General features: G+C 39.0%; 1 protein-coding gene across 4 annotated transcripts in view; it reads left to right on the top strand.

Moving 5' to 3' along the window:
- Positions 1-13,526, top strand: part of KCNT2 (potassium sodium-activated channel subfamily T member 2) — a 288,779-nt gene that overhangs the window by 217,917 nt on the left and 57,336 nt on the right. For all 4 annotated transcript variants that reach the window (XM_038413119.2, XM_038413120.2, XM_043490799.1 and 1 more), the window contains one exon: positions 5,830-5,964. In XM_038413119.2, coding sequence (XP_038269047.1) covers positions 5,830-5,964 — 135 coding nt within the window. The remainder of the gene's footprint in view (positions 1-5,829; positions 5,965-13,526) is intronic.

Below are 13,526 nucleotides of genomic sequence, written 5' to 3'. Positions count from 1 at the left end.
GAACCACAAAAAAGTTAAACTTTACTACTATTTGCTGGGACTACTTTGGAAAGGACTACTTTATATCACCCCGTAAGAAATGTCACGTTATCTTCCTTGTTGAGTGGTTCACATCAGTTTTGGAATTTATTGAATACAAAAAAAGTTTGCAGTTATTTAAACTAGTGGTAATATGATGTATTCTGCAGTTTACACTCATTGTAGTGTAGAGATGTTTCATTTATATGACAGTGCAAATTTCTCTGCAGGTGAAGTGTAAAGTAACACTGACATACATTTATGTTCTATAATCTGTAAACTGACTTGTCAGTTTATAAATTATGTCCAGTATTTTAAATAATTGGTTTGCACATAATCATTTAGAAACAAATAAGTTACATATTGAAGTGAAAATCAATAAAATCTAGTTCATACTCACAATGTAATATATGCTAACTTCATTTTTCATGCAGTGCTGACTGTTCCAAAAATGTCCCCACTATTTACTGTACAGTTTGAAGTTTGTAGTTGTACTACAATATATCACCATATATTTTGTCTAGCTATACTAAAAGAAGGACAGGAGACACTTGATATGAATTTAATCAGGCCATGGCTTTATATTAGAAGTCTGAGACTACGTGGCAGATAAAGTGTACAGTACAGGCTACTCCATGTTTTTTCAAATAACTACCTGGGGCTTCTACCAGCCCCCCTTCATTTTCCATCCAGGTCCCCCAGCCAACCCATGGCTTGGACCTTACTGTCCATCCCCTCTCATAAGAGTGTTAAGGTAGGCTGTAAGAAATGGGAGTTGGCTTCCTTCCGTACCAATCATAGGAGCCGCAACTGCCCCCTTTCTGTTCCTTTAATCAACACCTCCTTTTAAGTCCTTTACCAGGCCATTTATATGGTCACTGAATGCCTTCCCTATGGAGTAGCTACAATGGACATCCACCCCACACTTATACAATAAGTTGCGACATATAGCCTACCACCTTTTGTGCTCATCATAATAGGTCTTCCCTGACACCGGCTGTGGAGAAGGCAAAAAAAACCCACCTTCACTCCACTGAAACCAATATGGTGGTAAGGGAAAAATTCCTCCCCAGGCCCCCTAAAAAAGGAGTGACTAGCGCAATGCCCACAGCAGGTCCTAACCAAACCTGATATTCACACCTCCAGGAGAGGGAGGGTAGGTACTGCCTTGCCTACTGCATGGAGAAAGGGCTTCCAGTGCCAGGCCTTGCACCATTAAAGCCTTCTGCCCCTTACATTCCCTGGGGGTGGGGTGGGGTGAGTCAACACCACAAAGCTTTTTCTACCTTTTTTGCAGCACTTTCTGACTTCCCTCCCCCCCCCCCATAAAGCACTGCTACCTTCCAGCAGGAAGCCTGGCCAATGCTTCCCTTACTTAAAGGTGTGGTGCGCTCATTGCTGGTGTTGTGCATGTACGTTATACTTCTTTTTTTACATACTGTACAAGATCATATTAACTTTACATAAATCAAATCCAACTAAATGTTAAGCAAAAAATCAATACTCCAAGAACAGTTCACAAAATGTGGATACCCCAAAACCTTATCCCAACCCTTCTTCTTTATTCCTTGATATTTATACATTTTATAAAATGTTAACATATAGAACACTACAGCTTTCCACAGGAAATCATAATTTAAATGGGACATTTAAGTGGCTTATTAAAGAGTACATGGTTTATAAATTAGAGAGGTCTCACCTGCATAAATATCTTCAAAACTGTTTTAAAAATCTGCATGTATGTAAAAAATACACAAAGGTCAAAGGAAAATCATAACAAATGCTCATTTAAGGTTTGATTTTGATATGTGCTTGACCCCCAATCCAGCATAGCCTTAGACACAAATCCTGCAAAGATTTAAGCGTGTGAGAAGTCTCACTGAATTTAAACATGCGCTTAGTGCTTTGCTGGACTGAAACTACACTGTTCTCTTCAAACAGGACTATACTAATGCTAACAAGGAACCTTTCAGTTCATACCCACAGCAACCAACTGGGGAATTAAAGTGCACCCCTTTGGTGCACACTGCTATTCACACCCCATAGTCCAAACAGTGGTGTAGACAAGCCATTAGACTTGTACCAAAACCTTTGAAATGGATTTTTCATCTCAATACATGATTTAAATGTGCACACTCAGTGGAAGAAAGTGGTTTAAGCAGTAACGTTAAAGCAGAATTTCCTTTAAACTAACATTTTATCTGCATCTACACCCTACAGCAAGATTATGTTATTTGACAGAAAGGATGGTATCATGTCTACCCATACAAACAAATGTGAATGAGCATAGGCACCTAAAAGATCAATTGTATTAGAGTTATGATTATATAGGTAGAGAAATATTTGGGCATATACCCAGTTGGTATAAACTCCCATCACAATAATGGAGCTATGATCATTTTATACCATCTGAGGATCTTCCCTGTTAACTTTAATTTCATATTCATTACTCTGTGGTTTTCCATGAGAGACATCCAGAGAAATGGTCAAAAGAAAATTCACAGCCTGTCTGAGCTTCATCAGAATAGGGCCTCAATTAGCAGAAGTTTGTTCTACAATTTTCCATATGTAAGTGATGTGTAATATGTACAGCCATATAGGCTATGGTTAAGGGTTGTGTAGGAAAACCATTTGAGATTAAGAAAGGCATAATTAGGATAATAGATATCCTCAATAAGGAAATATTTCTAATTTTTTGTTTTTAATAATTAGGAAGAAAGTCAGATATTCCAAATAGCCATTGCTGTCATTTTTAAAAAGAGCTTAGACATTATTTTAATGTAATAGTAGGAAGTTAATTAAAAGATTCTAAACTTATTCAGCTTTGGAAAGTAGAATAATTGAGATCTTGTCAGAGTATAAAACTTTTTTGTTATGTGCAGTTTTTTATTGGTAGTCACAAGGGCTATATTTTCAAAGGTCAACACAATGGTAGAATGTAGAATGAAATGTAGTTTGCTAAGAGAAAGATTAGAGTTTGATATATGAGCAGGTTAAATGCATACCAATAAATACTAAATATAGAATGGCATTAAATTTCATCACCAACTATCCATCACTCCAAAACCAATTAATATAGAACATGGAGCTATGTACTAAATGTGAAAATCAAGATTGGAAATTTCATAGGACAGGGTAGGAAATGGTTTTCTTGTCCAACGAGAACTTTGAAATTGAAAAAAAATTTCCAATCCCTGTTAGGATGAAAAGTCAAGGCCTCAATTTTTTGTGAACTGAAAAAAATAATTCGGTCACATCAATCAAAGAATTTTGTTTCAATTTCCAGTTGTTTCAATTTTGACATTAATTTATAGTGGAGTATTAAAAAGATTTTATTTTGCAATGTATGTTGTTTCAATCAAAAACAATTGATGTTCCATTTCAAAAAGTGTTAAACATGGAATTCCAACAATTTTGAAACATTTTCAAAAAAAATTGAAGTGGGAAATTTTTCAAAACTGAGCTTTTCATACAAATGATTTTGGTTTCATCACATTAGAATTTTCTGAAAAAACTGTTTAACTGGGGATTTTTATGCATTTAGGTCTTAATGCAACCGCTGTTAAAGACAATTGAAAGACTATTTGCTTCACTGGAAACTGGATGAGATTCATGGGTGTAAGAGCAGAAACACAGTCTAGTTTTAGACAGAAGATCAAATCTATGGAATGGTTGCTAGATATGTTTACATTTTAACTAGTTTTGCAGAAAATGTATTGAGCAGTCATCAAACACAAATGGAAGTTGTATTGTCACATGGGTAGTAAGAACATGAATAAGACTATGATGGAAAAAAAGGAATCAGCTCTTTATTACTTAATATCATCACTGGTCAACACTTTCCATCAAAACTGTTTAGTTTTTCCACAAAGTGTCTGCTTTCTCTTAAAAAAATCAGTTTCACCAAACCCCCAAATTGGAATACTTTCTTCTGTGGGCTGGGCTTCATGGCTAGACTACATCTCCCATGATGCTCCATGGCCAGAGACTTCCCCTGATTTGCCATCTTTACTCTCTCTCTCTCCAAGAAGAAAGATAATAAGGTATCATGGGAGATTTAGTCTGACCAGGGAGCTTAGCCCATAGAAGAGAATAGAGGAGGCAACCAAGCTACAATTCCAAACGGAAATATTTTGGTTTTCAGCCAAAATATTTCAGTATTTGAATTTTGACCATAAAAGTTAAGTTTTCTGTGGTGTGGGATTCACCTTTGTCCTGCTTATTCTAGTCCATCTCTCCACGAATGCAAGTTGACGCCACACCAGTCTATTATATTGTGAGCACATTCTTTCTATTTCTGGCCAAAGAGTTTTGTCATGGGATTGGCCCAGTGCGTTTTCGGTCTGCCCAGTGGTCGCTTGTGGTCTCTGGGGATCCAGTCACTGAGCTGGGTTTTCCATCTATTGTATTGCCTATGGGATCTGGAGGAACAAACGAAACACACCACAGAATTTTTTTGACCAACTCTAATTAATTCAGAAACATTTAAGATCATATGGCTGATTTTTATTTATAACTCTTTTAGTTATTTTTAAAATGTAGTTCTTTGTAAGTATTTATTTAATCCACTCAAGGCTGAATACTGGTTAAGTTCAAGGCTTCCAGAATTGACCCAATGCCTATTGGCCCCAAACTAAGCATACTTGTCAGGCTGAAATACACTAGCATCCCAAGCCATATCCTCCCCAGTTTAAGGAAATATTTTGAACAGATTTAGACTGCTCACTGCAACATGTTAAAGAAAGATAGCCTCACATATCCTCTAGGCTGTCTCCTCAACTCAATTTTTGGGCTATAGCCTACAACTAATGAGCTTCAAAAAGGAGCAAAAGCATTTAAAATAGGCCCTGTAGTATTAGCCTAATCTAATACCCTTCATGGCTTGGGACTGAAGGCCTCAGTCCACCACATGTAGATGGGTACATGGGTCCCCCTTAGGTGGGTTATCCCCAACTTGCCAGGCCAACCATCCCCTCACCGTCCTCTGTTGCTCCACTAAATGAATACTGGATAGCACCCCTCAAATCAGTTTGTGCACCCCACCATCAATAAATTAATGTTTGGCAGCCTCCCCACCAGTAAATCATCTTTTCTGGGCTCTACATCTTTGCAGGGCTCTATCATTGCTGCTGCTCCTGCTTCTCCACTAGTGTACAGAAGGCTCACAATATCTCAGCTTCTTATTCTAAAACCTTGGCCTTCTATGCTTCTCACTCCCTCTCTCCCCTACTCTTAAAGAAACAGTAGCTCAAGAGAGTTCTGGAAAGCTACTCTTGTGCAAAAGCAATCCTTCAGTATGAGAGAGAATAGGGAGCCAGTGAGAGACTATGAGGTGAGAAGCTAGAAAATCAGCATATCCAACTGCCTCTGTGTGAAGGCCCTTGATATATGAAAAGGTCCTTTTGTGTCGGAGGCAAGACATTTATATGAAACAGGTAATGACAATGTAATCAGTTGTGGAAGACCTTGTAGGAGAAGGGGAATTGATACATATACACATGCACAGTGTAGTGTAATTTTGCCAACATTCTTTTAGTGAATGGAGAAGGACAAGCGATCTTCGGTGATCTACCAGCAGGATTCTATTTTACTTCAAATAACATTAAAATTATTATTCACATTGTCTCTGTTCTACCAAAACACTTACATGAAGCTGATAGTTAAAGTGCATTCAGAGACCACCACCAAGTGGTAGGAATCAAATATAAAATTGATGAGCTCCCAGGATATGTTACAGTTGAGTTTTTCTAACTCATACGTATCCTGCCATGTATTTATATTGGTTTTTAATTCTGTTCCTCTTTACAACAGCCTAGATGATTTGCTAAGATGTGGGGTGACCTTCGCTGCCAACATGGTGGTTGTGGACAAGGAAAGTACTATGAGTGCTGAAGAAGATTATATGGCAGATGCCAAGACTATTGTAAATGTACAAACTCTCTTTAGGTAAGTGATTTTTTAACTAACCCATACAGCTATGTTAAGCATGAAATATTTTAGAATTCTTTTTGTGGAGGGGGAGATGGAAGTTTGGCTTCTCAATCATTTCTCTTAACTCCATATTTTCTTAAACACCACTTTATATGATCAAGCAAAAGCCATTGCTGCTTCACGGTAATATACTCAGGTCTCTTGGGATGTGGAAGGGTAATATGCTCTCAGATATGACTCCTCACTTTTCCATATGGTCACTTGCTACTTCTCCAGAGTCTTTTGAAGGCAGCTGACTAGTCTGTGGGAAGGGAAAGAAGTCTTCCAGCCACCCCTGGAAGACTTGAGATAGAGGAAACTCACTGGACCTTTGCCTTAATAAACATCTTGTGATAAGGTCATAATCCTAAACTCATTACAGACAGTGGGTGCTGTGAGAGAAAGAGGACTACAAATTAGGTGAGTGAAGGACTAATGTCCAGTAACTTGGATAGTTGTTCAGATTTTGAACTGAACTAGAATTTTGCCCCTTTTGAGAGGTAGCTGCCCTTAATTAAGGTCAGTGTTACAGGTCACAAAGTTCCAGGGGACAGTGAGGGAAAATCTGAATCCAAATATTGAAGAAAAACAACAGGTTCTCTTTCACAGTTGGAATTACATAAGCCATTCACTCATTGCTTGCAAACGATCCAGCAATAACTATGGGAAGAAACTAGAAGATACAAGTGTGTATATGGTCATAAGAGTTACTTTTGTCTTTCTCAAAAAGAAAAGGAGTACTTGTGGCACCTTAGAGACTAACAAATTTTTCCACTCTATACGGCTAAATTCAGTGCCTTGCATAATGACAGGTTTCAGAGTAGCAGCCGTGTTAGTCTGTATTCGCAAAAAGAAAAGGAGTACTTGTGGCACTTTAGAGACTAACAAATTTTTTCCACTCTATACGGCTAAATTCAGTGCCTTGCATAATGACAGGTTTCAGAGTAGCAGCCGTGTTAGTCTGTATTCGCAAAAAGAGAAGGAGTACTTGTGGCACCTTAGAGACTAACAAATTTATTTTCCACTCTATACGGCTAAATTCAGTGCCTTGCATAATGACACATTTCAGAGTAGCAGCCATGTTAGTCTGTATTCGCAAAAAGAAAAGGAGTACTAGTTTCTAAGGTGCCACAAGTACTCCTTTTCTTTTTGCGAATACAGACTAACACGGCTGCTGTTTTGTCTTTCTGTAGGTCTAATAATTAGAAGGGACTAAAGTGTTCAAAGTAGTACTTTAAATTGGTTCTCTTAACAAGTTTTAATTAACAATATACTTAGCTAAGTCCTATCTTGATAATTTTCATGTTCTTTTCCATCTGACCTGCTCCTGGTAGAAAGTCTATGATCACAGCGAATTAACAGAAGTAGTCAGACGTGTTCCCACTACAGCAGGCTCTTTTCCCTTTTGTCATAGTGTCATCTATACCATCAGGATTAACTGTGAAGAGAACACTTGCCAATATTTCCATTACTGATTATTAGGTCCCACTAATTGTTTTCCTTGTAGAAGAACAAATGCCTCCTAGCTCATTTGGTAGATCAGTACAATTCCCAGTAAAGCACTAAACCCTCTCTCTGAGCACAGATTTTTAGCAGCAGGGCAGACTGTTCATAGGAGGCAAAATAAATCAGAACAAAACTTTCTTGCTTTAGCCAGAAAAGACACTCAGACAGCTCACAAAGAGGAGAAAAAATGTCTCTTTAATAAGTATTGCTCAAACTCAGAAAAAGTAGAAAGAGGCTGAGGAGATGGTGCTCTGATGAAGAACAAAATGGGTTTCAACTAAGGGCTGGTTTTATACCCATTCATGCCTAAGATCCTGGTTGGAATTCAATGGCATCTTTTTAAGATCCTGATTCAGCAAGGCAACTAAGCAGGCATTTAGCATTAAGGATATGAATAGCCTATTGGCTACAATAGCACTACTCACACGCTCAATGATAAGTATGTACTTAAGTGCCTCGCCAAATCATAGCCTAGAGCCCTAAAATGAGGAAATGATTAATTCCAAACACATTTTTGCCAGGGTAGCACAGTTTAATTATTAGACCTTCAGTCCTTCACCTTAATAAGAATTCAGTATCCCTTCAAATGAATTCCAAGGGAGTTTTGACACAGTAGAAATTGTAGGATTGGGCCCTTCATTTCAACAAGTCCATAGCTTGTTGAAATTTCATTTGCAAATATTGTAGAAGCTGCACTCCATCTCATGATAAAACAAAACATTTCGGGTGAGAAATTGTATGAAACTGACAGTGAAACAAGGAAATAAAGAGGGGGGATTTCATTCTTCAGTAGTCTTTGTTTTGTGAAAGGTTTTTTCTTTTGAAATGTCAGCCAGAATAGTTGAGGTCATTTCTATGAATGAGACTAGGGAAAAATAAGTTGTTTTTTTTTTAATAGGGCAAAACAAGGCGAGACCTTTCTTGAACAAGTCTAGCACTCCATTCTTTGGAACAGGGACTTCAAATGTAGGTGGGAGTGGCCTTTGTGGGAGGGGAGGCCTTTTGCCACCACATGAAAACCCTCTAGAATCCAAGTTATAAACCCTTGAAAAAATAAAGGTTGCACATGCTCAAAGACGTCTTACATTTTAGTTGCTATATTCACAGAGATTCAGTTTGCACAGAGTCTATTCCATCCCAGGGCTGAGAAGGACTTCCCCTGCCATTGTAGCTCTGAGCTGTTTTGGGCCATGCCAAGTCTGGACCAAGGCATCTATGACATACCAGAGTACAATCCAGACTAATGAGCAGCTGTGTCACCATTGCCCTGCAAACTTGGGTGCCTTACAATGCCTTGTTGAAGTAACTCCCACCTGTGCTGGTCACAAACATCCTTCCATCATGCAAGTCACACCCACTGTGTATGTATGTAACTGCAACCTGCCAGTCACACCTGGGTTACACTATGGCGGTCACCAGCCTGGGTTATACTTCAGGATGACCCAAGCAAACCCTCACTCTTAGATTTCCCCCCAAGAAATATATGTCCTATACTTCCCAGCCCCTTCTGAACAATACAAGTTATATCAAGCCCATTATTTCTTTAAATAAATAATATGAATGGAACTTGACACCCACCCAATGGAATTTCCAGATACTTTAGTTTAGACACACTGGGTTGGACAAAACAATAAAACAAGTTTAGTAACTACAAAGGATAGATTTTAAGTGAGTACAAGTACAGAGGCATAAGAGTCAGAAATGGTTGCAAGAAAATTAAAGTTAAAATACAAGTGGTGCCTCAGTTAAACTATGTTAAATTCAAAGCAAAAGTTCTCACCACATACTTTCAGCAGTCTTACTGACCCAACTTCTTAGGCCAGGATTCTTGTCCTAGAATCCAACTGTCACTTCAGAACAGGAGGAGGAGATTGGGACAAGGAATGAGAAACAGGGCAGAAGAGTCTGTGGCCAGCAAAGGTCACTCCCCTCCAGACCCTAGAATAGAACCCAAGATTCCAGAGTCTCACCATTCCTCTGGTTTCAGTGAATATCTGTGAAATCCCCTGGCAAAGTATCCCATCCCTGTCTAGGGCTGGTCCACATAGAGGATGGCAACCTACTACTGCTAGAATTTAGTCTCTTAGCTCAAGTGCCAGAGGTGAGGGTGATGGATCCACTGATGAACAAACTAGAAAATTACACAAAAAAATGTTCAGAGAACATTAAGGTTTCAAAGTCAAGTACTCAAAAGTTAGGAAAAGCCACAATTAAGTTTTGCTCTGCAGATATGTACAATTGTTCTATGTCTGTTAACAGCTTGCACCATGTTTTCACTAGATGGCAACATTCGCTCATATCTGAACCATAACTATTATAAAAATATAGAATTACAGGAAGGCCAAAAGAGGAGTGAGATTTTCTTTGTGTTTTTGACCAAGCTAGAAAAGAAAAAATAGGTCTTAAAATGAAATATTTACCCATAACTAGATTTTCAGAACACTTTCACAATCTTTCACCAGTAGTATTTTATAAAACAAATGACAGAGGAATGGAAGAGACTAGTTTCCATCTTGTGCACCAACATTAAAGCAGAAAGGATGTAAAAAGATGTATCAAATATTGATGAGGTATTAATATATAGACAATTTTTTACTAGTGAAAATACACAGCATTTACATCAGAGGTTTACATTCTTCATAGAATTTTGTAAGGAGTGTCATAGGGCTAAATATTAGGGCAATTACTTTAACAGATTTATTAATGATTTTAGACCAAGCTCGAGCACATATTGTAAGATCATTATATTTGCAGCTGATAGCAAATTTAGAGGCATAATTATGGGCGGAGGGGGTGGGTGAAGATTGCCTAATCTAGATTATCCTATAAAATAGCTAAGACGTTTAGTGTTGGAACAGGCTATTCAATACATGTAAGCACAAAGTGATATTCTTTAGCAGAAATAATGCCCAAATAAAGTATATTCAGAAAAGTTTTCAGTGGGTTAATATGATGGGAAAAAGGGTTCTATGTATAAAAATCTGAACAGCATGTGAGAGGGAGAACAATCCAGGTTGGCTTCTAGTAAACATGAGTCTACATTTGAGATTTGCTTTGTATTAAAAAAAGCTGCAAATTGTTACCTGAGTTTTTCATGGAAATATTATAAAACGATTTTAAAGCATTGAAGTATTTTGTTAAGATATGCAGTTCATGACTACAATGGTCTTTGCATCTTTGATTCAATATTACTTTTAAAGAGTGAGTAAAGTGAATATACAGTAGAAACTAAGTCACATTGAATGGGATCATTCAAAAATTTAGAGACCATTCTGTAAATGGAGTCCATACTTTGACCTCAGTAAGGTAAAATAATACTGTTGAGCCTAGGTTGTTGATTCTTATGAAATCTTTCTGACATTGCTCAGTGTTTTACATTGATTAATAATCTTGCTCAGTTTAAAGTTGCCTTCCTCCTCAGACGATGAATGTGCTGTTTATAGCATATTTGTTGAAAGCAAGAAATTGCACAGTGCCAATTAAAACTCTGGCACACCACCACTTTGACTCAATTAAAGCTCAAAAGGGAGTAAGAAAATATGTAGCAGTCTCACTGAATGAAATATGAATCTTTAATACTTTGGATGCAAAAGAACAAGCTTAGCTTAGTTTTGAAGTATAAATAAAATGTATTGGCTTTGGGCAGTGTATAGGTACTGGCTGGCCAAAAGGCCTTTTTCCCCTGTTTCATCCTACCAGTTGAAGTCATTGAATGATTCCTCACTGATGTGTTAGTCTTGGGGTGAAATGCAAGGCCTCCTCAGTGGATGCTTTTTTTTACTCTAGAATGGGCTTCCCTTATTCATTTGGCAAGCCTAACTGACCCTGAGCATATATTTTAAGGCCTATCTGTTGTTTGGCTATACCAAAAAAGGACAGGAGACACTTGATATGGATTTAATCATGCCACAACTTCATTATTAGATGTCTGGGACTACCTGGGAGATAAAAGTGTACAGTGCAGGTAACCCCATGTTTATTCCGTAATTACCCAGGCAGTTTCCACCAGCTCCCCCTCTTTTTCCATCCAGGTCACTCCAAAAAATCTATTGCCCCTGGGACCTTACCGTCACCCTCCTCATAGGGCTATAAAAACAGAGGGTTGGCTCCCTGAAGTTCAAACCATAGCAGCCCCAAACCCCACACCGTTCTGGTCCTTTAACCAGCTCTTCCTTTTTAATTCCTTTACCAGGCCATTTATCTGGTCACTGGATGCCTTCCTTATGGAGTACCTGCACAGAACATCCACCACAAGGAGGCTGCCTCCTTCACCCAAACCTAGTTGCGTTCCCAGACATCTTCCAATAACCTTTTGTATAGCAGCACAAAACATGGCACACCCGAAGTTTGGTCAGTGAACCCCCCTTCTTCCAAATGAACTCAGTTGCCTCTTGCACTGTGCAAGGATAGTCAAGGACTCCTGCAAGCTGAGTTGCCAATGCCATGTACCGCAACACTTGTCCTGATGGGCCATATAGGTGACCAGCATCCCAGATCCTCACATGCCACGGCTCCATAGCACCAGCAGCCTCTACTTGAGTTGTCGCTAGCTCCTTGTGCAAGCCCACACACTTGGCTGAACTGAAAACGAGACAGAGAAGCCACTATGCCATCATCCAAATGTGGACACATGCTTGGAAGGAAAAGATGTTAAGGCTAAAATGTTGTGGCACAAATTCCCTCACTAACTTCTTAATCCTGTGTAAGATGGAAGTTTGGTGATTAATAACATGGAGAAAGGGGTTTCCAATGCCAGGGTTTGCACCTTTAAAGCCTTCCGTCCCTTACATTCCCCAGGGGTGAGTCAGTTCTGCAAAGGTGATCACCACCTACCTTTTTGCAGCAGCTTAACCTTGTTTCCTCCCCACCGCCATAAAGCACTACTGCCTTCCTCTGGCAAGCCTGGACAACATCCCACTCCCTTTAGGTGCGGTGTGGTCATTTACTCAGGTTTCTGTTGAGGAAATGTTGGGGCAGGATTTGGCGTTAGAAGGTTATTTTTTGTTCTGTTTTGAGACCATATTGCTTGGCATGTATCTGCTTAGCTGTATTAATTTACAACATATGGTTTTAAAAACAGTGTAAGTGTGCCCACTAATAGCAATGGACATATTACAATTCTATTCTACATAGGCATTTATAGAATATGCTCATGACTGTAGTATCCTAGTGCCTTGGAGTAGTGCATTAAGCAACAGGACTACATCCTCTCTGTGTTTGTTCTCATCTCATCCCCAGACAAAAAGCACGTGCAATGGAGTGTCTTATTTTGGCAGGTTTTGAGGGCATTTTAAAATTAAATATACTTGTTGCTATGTGCATGTTAGAGAGGCAGGGTAAAAAAAAATATGCCCTCCATAGGAAGCAGAAAGTGGTGATGTTTCCTTAGTTCTGAGAGAACTCATTCCACAGTTTTGGCCCATCCCCAGAGAAAGTTCTCTCTCCCATACAGATGGGCTTCACTATTATTGTTCCGAGTAATGAAGTTGTTGACCACTGTCTTCATCCTGGAACTTTAGATGGCCTTTTAGGTATCCTGGGCCTAGGCCAAGGAGAGCTTTGAAGATAAGAACAGAGACCTTGAACTCAATTGGAAATTCTATGGGAAGCTAGTGTAGAGAGCAGAGGACATGTGTCATGTGCTCACAGTAGCCTGTGTTGCTGAGGAGATGTCCTGCAGCGTTTTGTACCAGCTGGAATTTTCTAAGTGCTGAAGGCTTCTTGCCCAGGTATATCATGTTGCTGTGATCCAGATGAGAGGCAATGAATGCATGAATAATTGTGGCCAGGTCTTTGTCTACTAGAGTGGGACAGAGTCTCTTAGACAAGCGGATATGATAGAAAGCATTACACATGGCTGTTGCTATGTGATTTAAGGGCCTGATTGTGATTTAACAATCTTTCTAGAGTCAGGGGCAGACAAAAGAGTGAATTATTACTGCATTACATCTCTCCCCTTGTGTCCCCCTCTTGGTCCAGAGGAAAAGGGGTCTGCTACTAGTCTAACCCATTAGCAGACTATTTCTGCTTCC

Source organism: Dermochelys coriacea, chromosome 8, assembly GCF_009764565.3.
Source record: "Dermochelys coriacea isolate rDerCor1 chromosome 8, rDerCor1.pri.v4, whole genome shotgun sequence".
NCBI lineage: Eukaryota > Metazoa > Chordata > Testudines > Dermochelyidae > Dermochelys > Dermochelys coriacea.
Note: the sequence above shows the minus strand (reverse complement) of the source record. Positions and strands in the feature narration are given on the sequence as shown.